Genomic DNA, 10,882 nt, shown 5'->3' on the forward strand with positions numbered 1-10,882 from the left:
CCTAATTTAATATTTCTAATGGGTAGCAATAGTACATATGTAATGGTGAAAAGTAAACATCCTCTAATATTTTAAAATGCATTGAAAGTGTGCTGCTATATGACTAATAAAAATGACATATACTACATATATTACAGACTACATATAGTTGTAATAAACTCACATTATTGGACATACTGATGATTTGGTTGCAAGCGTAATTCAGTTTGTCAATTATTGTCTCCTCACAATGTTACAGCATATATAATTTTACGTTTTTATTATTCTGATCTGATATTGCAGTTTGTTTCTCTTACTGCTTGTTAAAAAGAGTTGAATTAAAATAAAACAAAATAAGTAAAAAAAAATAACAAAAACAGACTACTGGTAAAGTTCACATTATCATGGGTGTGATAGTAAATTATCTAACTTAAATGTTATTGTTGCATTTTTTCCATGCAATGATTTGCAAAGATACATAGCCGCACTTCAATAACAACAGAAAAAGTTAATTGAGAAAATATTTACATTTATCAGTGTATTTGTTAAAGAAGCTGTGGTTTAGATTTACATTTTTACATATTTAAGATGTTATTTTACAATAATATAATGTGGCTTGTCATTAAATAATGCTAATATTTCAACTGTAGAAAAAGTAACTACTAGATCGAAAATCATATAAACTATATACATATATGATTTTTTTTAATATTGTAGTTCAACAATACCAAGAGGGTGTACTGAATCCCTCTCACGCAGGTTGAGTTGTTTATGACTGTAAAGTTTTATCTATGCTAAAATTGCCACTGTGGTAGTAAATATTGATGTTTTCACAATCAAGCACATTTAGGATAGTTGATTACTGTCTTTTTTTTCTTAGATAAAACGCTTCTGAATGCATCAGCATATTTAATTTATCTTAATTTAATTTATCTTATCTTAATGCAATGAGCTTATCTTACATTTATAATCAGGTTTAGCATTTTTTTAAAGCGAGAGAAGGTCAAAGTTGAACACGTGAGCGTCCAGCTGAAAATGTTGTAATAATGACTCCTAGTTAGTGATTGACAGGAAGGTATATAAAGGTCATGCCAGGGCCAAGGTTTGGAAAAATGCTGAGCACATCAGCATAGTGAGAATATTGTCGCAGACAAGAGAGTGGAGCTAACAATCTGACTTTGCCAGGATGAGAAGATCAACAGCAGTGATTTTTGTATTTCTGGTTTCATATATCTGCAAAACTTTAGGCAAGTATCTCCTGCATTATGGGTATTCTGAATGATCCAATTTTCTTTTATTTATTTATTTTATTCATTTATGAGCACTGTTGCCTTGCAACAAGAAGGTCCTGGGTTCGATTCCTGGCCCAGGATCTTTCTGCACGGAGTTTGCATGTTCTCCCTGTCCATGAGTGGGTTCTCTCCGGGCACTCTGGCTTCCTCCCACAGTCCACAAACAGGACTGTCAGGGTAATTGGTCTTTTTAAAATCTCCCTAGGTGTGAGTGTGTGTGTGTGTGCATGGTTGTGTGTCCTGTCTGTCTCTGTGTTGCCCTGTGACAGACTGGCGACCTGTCCAGGGTGACCCCACCTCTTGCCCGGAACGTAGCTGGAGATAGACATCGGCACCTCCGGACCCCACTAGGGACAAGGGTGTAAGAAAATGGATGGATGGATTAATTTATGATGCTGAGACGGATCTACAGGGAATACTTTACTAAATTCAGAACAAGAACAATTTTGTCTTTGAGAGTAAATATGGATCAAAAGTATTCACATTCTATAAATTTGAAGACACAAAGTTTTATCTTGCACACTTACATTTATAGCTCTTAAGTCTCCAGGACACAAATTGTATAAAAAACATTTTTGCTAAAATTACTGAGAAGCAAAAGGAGGAAAAGACATTCACAACAACAAGTAATGTGTTTATGTGTTTTGTGTCATTCGTAGACACAAAACTTCATCTATGTTTTTTCAAATGTGTCTAAATGAAGGTGGGAATATGAATCTATATGAATAATAATTCAAATAGATTCTTGTTAAGAAACAAAGTATCCCAACTTTAATACAAAACACAGACCGTTGGATTATCTATGGCATCACAAGAAGATGTTTAAGTCATACGTCTTTATTAATGTAAAATTACAGCTTAAATTTTAAAAATATAAAATAAGAATCTGTCTTGCTTGCAGCTTTTTTTTGACATGCAGCACCCTGCAAAGCCAGTCAGAATATGTAGAGGCATAACTTTGTGCATTTACATTTACTTCATCTCCTTTATTATGGACAGGAGAGACGTGTGAACAAAATTGTGGGAAAAAATTAGACTCCTGCTCCTGCCACCCAACATGTGGGTCTCTTGGATCCTGCTGCTCTGACTACAAAGAGTACTGTATAAACACGTCTCCGTACTCTGGGTCCATACTGGGTGGGACGGACTTTGTTGTCCTTGATGCAAACTTCAACAAAAGCTCTGACATTGTTTGTAGGTAGGAAATTATTTTACTCCTTAATACTTGACCCAAACTAGTTAAAAATCAACTGATCAATCTTTTTTTCCAATTGCCAGGTTTGATAATAAAACTAACACTTTAGGGTATGTGGATGGAGATGGTAGAGGCCACTGTATTTCCCCACTGTTATACGAAACCGGATGGGTTTCTTTGCAGATCTCCTCAGATAGCGGCATCACATTCAACAGAGCTGGATCATGGCTTTCAGGTACTGCAACTAAAGAATAATAGAATAAAAACAAAATGCATTTTTGTTCAATAACTGGAGGTCAAATGTTATCCACATGTGCTGCTGTAGTTCACACAGGCAAGTTAGCTTCTCAATTCAAAGCTATTCTGGTGAACTCAACAAAGTGGCAGTACTATGGAACGCCTAATGTTGGAGGCGATCTACAGATGACATGGAATACCACTTTAGTCAATGCAGAAAAGGTCAACATTGAGGTCTGGGGATACGAAGAGACAGGTAAGAAAAATATATATCCACATTAAGGATTTCAGACACTTTAAATGTTTTCATTCCTTCATGTTACTGTCATGAATTGCGGTGGTGAGGAAGACGCAGATGACCCAGGTGAGATGATGATGGTTATTTTAATGATAAATAAAGTCAAAATAGTCCAAAACTAGTCCAAAAAACACAGGCAGCTTGACTGAGCGAAAGCCAGGGCTCAACACCGGTAGCAACTGATTTTACGACTGGACACACGAAGGACTGAGCGCACATTAGACAAGGACCCGCCCAAGACACAGACACACAGGTGACACTAAATACACAGGAGGGTAATCACAGAAACAAGACACACCTGGGAGTAATCAAAGGGAGACAGGACTACACGGAGACACAGATACACAGGAAACTCAAAATAAACACACAGAAAAACACGGAACATGACATGTACAACCAGACTTCAACACATTTTATTGTGACTTTTAGGGTTAGACTAAAACACTAATAGTTTTGGCTAGTGACGAAGAAGCAGGGAAATAATACACTTTTCATATTTTATTTTTACAAATAAAAATATAAAACGTCTGTTGTACATGATGGTTTATACGCAGCAGATTCTGCAGAGTTAAATCAACACTATGCCGACTCTATTTGGTCCTTATCAGAATTGGTGTTAATTTAACTCTTTAAGAGTTATTTCAACAATAATAACAATAATAAGTAATTTTAACACTTGAAACTTGTAACTACTCAAACCATTGTTGAAATAACTCTGTAATTAATGCCAATTCTGAAAAGGACCAAATCGACTCGGTATAGTGTTGATGTAACTGCAGAATTTGTTGTGAAGAGTCACTTTTTGCATCAATTAGCTCAATACATTTGAGATACCAGCTATGCACATCTTGGCTGGATTGGATTTAAAACATCTGTGCACGTAGAATGTTCAACTCTTGACTGGTCTTGGTCTGGACTGAATGTGATTTGATCAAAGCTGCACATCAATCTCAAGTGTTTTGAGCTCTTACATGTTTTCTTACATTATTACCCTTTGACCCCATCCGTCTTCCCATTCAATCTGACCAGATTCCCAGTCCCTGACAAAAGGGAGAATCCTTACAGCGTGATGCCTTTTTTCAGGGGGATTTCACTGTCATTTTCCCACTGGGGAATTGTGTTTTGCACTTAGGCTAGAAAGTTTAAAAAGGAACCATTAATCACTTTATTTCAAAAGTGATTAATGCGATTATGGCTTTCTTGCTTCAACTCTTCTGTAAATGCCAGATATGTGACATGCATGGCTTAAAGTTTCTGTGTCATCAAATTCTCTCACCTGAGCTGTGGATGCTTGCAGCTCATCCAGAGTAAGCATAGTAATCTTGGCTGCTTCTCTTATTAATAGTCTCCATGCCTGGCATCTCAGTTTACGTGGGGAGCCATGACTTATTAGTAGGTTACAGATATATGTTATTATTATTGTTGCAAAAATAATAATAATAATAAAAGTTTCATTACTTCAGTTGTGCAGAATTTTGCACAAGCCTTTTACATCAAGGCTTGTGGTCGCAAGATGATAAAACAATGACATCTTTGCTGGAATGTGAATACATTTTATGGTACTGTATGTGATCATTGCATTTTAGGAAAACATGTTTTGTAAAAAGTGTTTCTCGACAGGGGAGCCGTACTCAGAGTCCTGGCAGGGTGAGTGGCGGTATCTGTACTCCCTTACCAAGGATCACCCCAACAGTGGCTCCTTTAAGTTTTTACCCAAAATAGCAGAGGGAGATTTTTCTAGATGGGAGCTTGGTGCCCTTCGTGTCAGTTCAAGCAACTACCCTGACGGCATGTGGTATGTTCAAAAGATCTTTAAAGATCATCATCCAAGACTTTCAGTGTAAAAGCTGTTCTGCCTGTATGTTTTATTCAGGAATGTCCAAGCTGCATGGAGTGAGGATCACGCTCTGGCCTGGCATCTAGAGGAAAGCTTCAGGCAGAACTCAACAGGATGGGCTCTGGATAAGTGCTTAGCCTGGGACAAGCTGGAAAACGAGCTGCCAAACTTCCTCACTGAGATCATCGACTGCCCATGCACGCTGGCTCAAGCAAGAGCAGACACTGGGAGGTTTCATGTAGGTGGAGATAAGATATTGAGAACCAAATAAAAAACTATGCAACCCAAGAGCACATGGACTGAGCGTTAAACATCTCTGTAGTAAAATAAAAGTGAAGAATTTGAACAACTCAAGAAAGAGAAACTCATGAACTTCAAAGTCCTGGAATCTGAATTGGTGCTCAAAGTCAATGTGTAATTGGTTGATCTGTTTATGATTGCATAATCCTCCTCAGTTCAAAGTCAAGAAGAGGTATCTCTCTAATTATAGCATTTATGAGAACTCTATCTACAAGAAGCATGCCGCAGGTAGAACATGTTTGCCCTACAAACACGACTATTGAGTTCAAAGCCATAAAATTATTTCTATTATAAGGTCACTGCTGTGGATTATTAAAGCACAGAACAGTGTGGTTTCTTTTCTGAAGTTGTGTTGTTTACCAGGTAGTTATGATTGAATCTTCTCTTTATTTCTCAGACTGATTATGGCTGTGATATAGAGAAAGGGAGTGTGTGCACATACCACCCTGGGAGTGTCCACTGTGTGAGGGCGATACAAGCCAGGTGAGTCCACGTCGAGATAAACATGGCTGCTTCACTACAGGCTGAAAATGAATTACAAAAATGCTTCACTGGGTATATCTGGAGTTTGCATGTTCTCCCGTTAGCATGCAGAGGATGGTGCTTTTTTCCAGCTTCTACAAATATAAATGTTGGGTTAATCGATCTAATAAATTTGAATATTGTTGAAAAGTTAATTTATTTCATTATCTCAATTCGATGTGAAACACATAGATTCACTACACAAGCCTTTATTTATGTCAGTTGTGATGATTTCCGCTGTTCCGCTATTAAATAACATTCGGTGTTGTTTCCTTTCTCCAGTCCTAAATATGCAGCAGGACAGCAGTGTTGCTACGACAGCACCGGTGCTCAGGTTCTCACAGCAGATTCGATTGGCGGTAGCACTCCAGACCGGGCCCACGACTGGGGGTCGCCTCCTTTTAAGAAACCCCCTCGGATCCCAGGACAGTCCCACTGGGTTTATGATGTCCTAAGTTTCTACTACTGCTGCCTTTGGTCAGACAATTGCTACTACTACTTCAAACACCGGCCCTCCAGCGACTGCAGGCGCTACCAGTCTCCCAGCTCAGGTATAGTTTGCTAGAGCAGCTTTAATAGGATTATTATTTTTATTTATGCTTACATTTTGGTTTAATATCAGCGGTGGTGTTTGGAGATCCACACTTTATTACCTTTGACGATGTCAGCTACTCGTTCAATGGCAAAGGGGAATACACTCTGGTCAGATCAGAGGAGAAACAGCTGACAGTCCAAGGCAGAACAGAGCCTGTAAAGGGTGAGAAGCTGAGTTTTCCCAACTATTTTAACTATAAAAGAAGAAAAACACACAGAACATGAACATTTTCTTTCTCTAAATGTGACAACAGATTCAGAAAAAACGATAAATGCAACAAAGTTGACGGCTGTAGCTATGAGAGAAGGGTCGTCAGACATCATAGAGGTCCGGCTTGATAGAAGAAATGACGGCCTTGAGCTACTGCGAAATCAGCAAACCCTCTCCTTTGCAGAGCAGACCTGGATGGATTTACATGGTGAGATTTCACTAATATCATATATTTTAATACTTCTGACAACGAAAGAGAAAAATATTCCCTTGTTTTATTCAACAAAGAGCTCAAATTTGGGCATTTCTCCTGAAAATGTCAATATTTTTGCAATTAAGTGATACTACAAATGTTAAAAACCTAAACCCCTGCAGTGTGTGTTGTTTCCTCTCTCCTCTCACCAAATATTTTGCAGGCGTGTTTGTGTTTTCTCCCACCTCTACAAATGTAACTGTGATGTTTCCATCTGGAGCCGGGGTGGAGGTGCGACGTAGAGGTGAAACTATGACCACCACTGTCCTGCTGCCGGAGGAATTCAAAAACTCCACTGTGGGACTGTTGGGGAAGATGAATGGTGACGCCAGAGATGACCTTGCCCTCAGCAATGGGCAGCTAGTACAGAACCACAGCAACCCAGAGGAGCTGTTCAGCTTTGGGGCAAGCTGTAAGAGATAACCTTAGATAATGTGTTGTTTTTTAAACTAATAGAATTGAATAATAAGAATTTGAGGAAGTAATAATGATAAATAAATAAGGTATTTTTAGATAGAAATATAAATAATAAAAAGAATATCTGGACAGATTCTACTAGAAATCTTCCTATATTGTGTAAATCTTTCACCAATAACAGTATGTATGTTTAATCAGGGTTTGTTTTTGTCTTACAGGGGCTGTAGAAAACACATCCGCTTTGTTTACATATGATTCCGAATACCTTCTGAACTCATATTGCTTCGCTCCAAGACATGATCCAAATTTTATGCCAGTATTTTCTGTCCCTGAGAATCCAGATGATCCGCTGAACACCCAGGCAGCTGCGATATGCACTGGAGAGGGATCTCAGTTCTGCAGGTGAGAAGAAAAGATGACAAAAAGTTTGGTTTAAAACAGCAACAGAGCCAACACAAAGTTTAAGTTAGAAAAACATCACCCATGAGGCTCCAAGCATCACTACAATCTCTTTAATCTTGACCAGGTTGTTTTATAGTTACCAAGTGAGCAAACAATGAACTACTTAAATGAGTTCCTGCTCAAACACAGCTTATTTATTGCTCCATTAGTTCACATCAACAAGACCCAGCATTTGATTCAGGTGTGTTGAACCTGGGAAAAATTAAAACATGCTATATACCAACCACTGGGGACTGACTTTGGACACCACTATTGTGAATGATCTGTGCGTGCCACATTGCATTATTCATCTAACAAATAGCACTTAAGAGTCCTGTATCAATTAAGATTTTGAATCTTTACAGTAATAAACACATATACAAGTTATTTACCCCAGGTGAGATAGTAGCTCCTTATAACATTTTATAGAAGAACCTCAAATAATGAGTCACAACATTTAATTTCTCTTTGGGGTCATTGAAGTATTTTGAATGAAATTTAAAAGTAAAGTTATTTGTACTGAGAACAAAACACAACGGTTGTGTTTGAAAGAAGAAATGTCATATGATTCTTCATGAGTGGTTTTTTTTTACTGTAGATATGACATCCTGGTTGGTCGTAGCCCATTAATAGGAAATGCCACAAGAGTTTCTTTCCAGAGTCACGTTTCTCTAGTGGATGATCTGAAGCCAGGTATGATGTTTTGAAGAACCTCAGAGATTTACATGATTAAGTCCACCTTGGTGTCACATTGTTGGTTTTTATTTCATGCAGTGATCTCCTGTGGATGGCTCCCACCACCTGCTAATGGGAAAAAGCAGGGAACCACCTACCTACAATGGGCTAAGGTCAAGTTTTATTGTAATGACGGCTACAAGCTTAGTGGATCAGAGGAACGCACATGCCAGAGTAACGGCAAATGGTCTGGAGAAGATGCAAGCTGCAGTGTTCCCAGTATGAAAAGCCAGTAAAAATAAAATTAATCAATAAACAATGAAACTTTGATTTTCACAAGTCAACAAATCAGTGTCTCTAAATGTGTCTGAGTTTGATCTTGAGTTTGTCTCTCGGTGTATTCTCTTCCAATCAACATGTGTTTTATATGAACAGATTGCACTGTCCCTATGCTTGATTTCCTTGAATCAGAAACTTCTCAGAATTCAATCATGGAACAAAACATTGGAAATGAATCATTACTACATTCCTTTTACATGATTTTGGTTGGGAAGCAATTGTTGATTGAATCCTTTATGAAATACAGTCACATTCACATTTTTGGGCTTCAATGTAAACCTATTTGATTCAATTCAGTCTTTCATCCAGCTCTCATGAGAAGAAATTCAAATCATTATGCAGTTCAGTAGGGGAACATAAAGGTTCCTGATCCTGGTTCTCTTGCTGTATGTTTTCCTCCTTTTTCTCTACCTCCGTTTCTTCTTGGATACTTTGAATAAACAGGCTCTACTTCAACAAAATCTTTTTAAAAAAAGAAAAGATCTCATCAGCATAATTTGGGACCTATGGCTATGACAATTTGAAAATAGTGAGGGATGTAACATCACAGGGATGTAACTAAAAAAAAAAACAGGAATGCAGGATATCCTTGTATGCCGATGATGTGATCCTGTATTTAAAAAAAAAGTCCTGCTACTCTTCCTTACATAAAAATAAAGTATGTCGATAGTGTTCAATTGCCCAAATTAATAGTTCAGACTCTCGTGTCTGTTTTTGTAAACTAGAAGTTAAAGTTAAATAATTCTGGAACCTGGTAAAATGAAGATCTTTCCATTTTTAGTATTTTCAGTGTGTGCTTTCTTTTTATATTGCCTGCATAAACTTGTCCACTGTTTTTCAGACACAAATATAACTCCATATTTTTTGTGTACTGTGGTTGTTATGCAGTGTATAAAAGTAGAACATGTTAACGTTGACTAATATCACACCAAATGTTTAGCAAGTATATTTCATTGAACAACAATCTGTAGCTTTTGAAGGGCTCTGCATCTTTAACTTAGCAATGGCCATCCAACAATTCAGGCCCGATATTGGTCTTGCTCAGGCTAAATAGGTAAATCTAGGATTCTGTGTCAAACCTAAAGAGGTATTTGATATGCTGTCATTATTTCAAATGTTGGCAAATTATATTTTTCATCCAGTTAGTAGACACAGTGCTCAGACACAACACTAGGTGGCTTCATGGTTGATCACTGCTGATCTTTAAAGTTTGATTTGTTTAATATTAGTGCAATAAAAAGTTGTAATTGAGGCGCTGGCACTATGAGGAGTTACTTGCTGAAATAATTCAAATCCTTGTTGTGTTTCAGGTAACATTGCTGGAATAGTTGCTGGTTCGGTCATTGGAGCATTGACTCTGATTGTAATTATAACAACAATAATTCTCCACTCCAGAAAACAGAAAAGGTAATTGATTAAACTTTCTCGCATAAAAAACATAATACATCAACATATTGGAATTTAAAGTCCACTAAGATTTTTTTTTAAACTTTTTGTTGTGGTTTCATATATTACCATTCCTTAATTTGCCTCACTTTCTGTTTCAGGAAAAGTTCAGATTCAGATGAAGAAAGAAGTAATACCTCCAAGCTCTAGTTCTAAATGCCATATTTTATCTGCATTGAAAATGTGCAGGTCTGAAAAATTTAAAAATGTACACCCGGAAGAAAACATTGATCATTCTCAGAAGGTACATGCAAGTCCTGTATAGTTTGTATTTGTGAGCAGAGAAATAAAAACAAGGTAAACTTTGAATTTAAGCCAATTTTTTTCACACAAAAATCTAACTTATCATTAATGCCCCTTGATTTTTAAAGAATGACTATGAATAAGATTGTGTTTTACTAATGCCTGTATTTTCAATATTGTATATAGTATATATTTAGTCTAGGTTTTAAAAAATCTGTAAAGCTATTATACTTACCTGTATACCAGCGTTTTTCATCGTTAGTTAATTCCTCTGTACAACTTGACATAAAATGTTATTAGCAGCTCAGGACTAATAAACTTCTTCTGGCAACTGATAACTGAACATAATTTATGGACTAATTTATAATAATAATAATTTATGGTGTTTTATTCATGCACTATTTTGAGCATATGTGGACCATAAGCATATACGGGTGAATTTTTTAATTGTGGATTTTGTAGGTACGTAACATTTTTGTATATGTAAATAATCTAAGCATATTTGCATTAAATTAAATCTGTTTTATATCAGTTTGACCTGTTTTCTGCCACCAAAACAGTTTTGACACATTAAAAAGCAAACATTTAAGGATTTCCTAGCAT

General features: G+C 36.9%; 1 protein-coding gene across 1 annotated transcript; it reads left to right on the top strand.

Moving 5' to 3' along the window:
* The first annotated feature begins 670 nt into the window (after positions 1–670).
* On the top strand, positions 671–10,614 carry LOC114150237 (sushi domain-containing protein 2-like). The gene is made up of 16 exons (XM_028026577.1): positions 671–1,226; positions 2,271–2,469; positions 2,550–2,701; positions 2,792–2,959; positions 4,622–4,796; positions 4,875–5,076; positions 5,536–5,621; positions 5,943–6,211; positions 6,283–6,417; positions 6,509–6,673; positions 6,882–7,130; positions 7,354–7,537; positions 8,175–8,269; positions 8,351–8,530; positions 9,901–9,997; positions 10,138–10,614. The coding sequence occupies exons 1-16, from the start codon at positions 1,166–1,168 to the stop codon at positions 10,184–10,186; spliced, it is 2,466 nt and encodes an 821-aa protein (XP_027882378.1). The 5' UTR covers positions 671–1,165; the 3' UTR covers positions 10,187–10,614.
* The last annotated feature ends 268 nt before the right edge of the window (positions 10,615–10,882 follow it).

Source organism: Xiphophorus couchianus, chromosome 8 (genome assembly GCF_001444195.1).
Source record: "Xiphophorus couchianus chromosome 8, X_couchianus-1.0, whole genome shotgun sequence".
In the NCBI taxonomy this organism is placed as follows: Eukaryota; Metazoa; Chordata; class Actinopteri; order Cyprinodontiformes; family Poeciliidae; genus Xiphophorus; species Xiphophorus couchianus.

Excerpts from the sequence above, each read along its gene's own strand:
- LOC114150237 (XM_028026577.1), top strand. The coding sequence starts at position 1,166 with ATGAGAAGATCAACAGCAGTGATTTTTGTATTTCTGGTTTCATATATC. Across the intron at positions 2,960-4,621 it reads CTGGGGATACGAAGAGACAG|GGGAGCCGTACTCAGAGTCC; the intron begins GTAAGAAAAATA and ends GTTTCTCGACAG. Across the intron at positions 6,212-6,282 it reads CTACCAGTCTCCCAGCTCAG|CGGTGGTGTTTGGAGATCCA; the intron begins GTATAGTTTGCT and ends GTTTAATATCAG.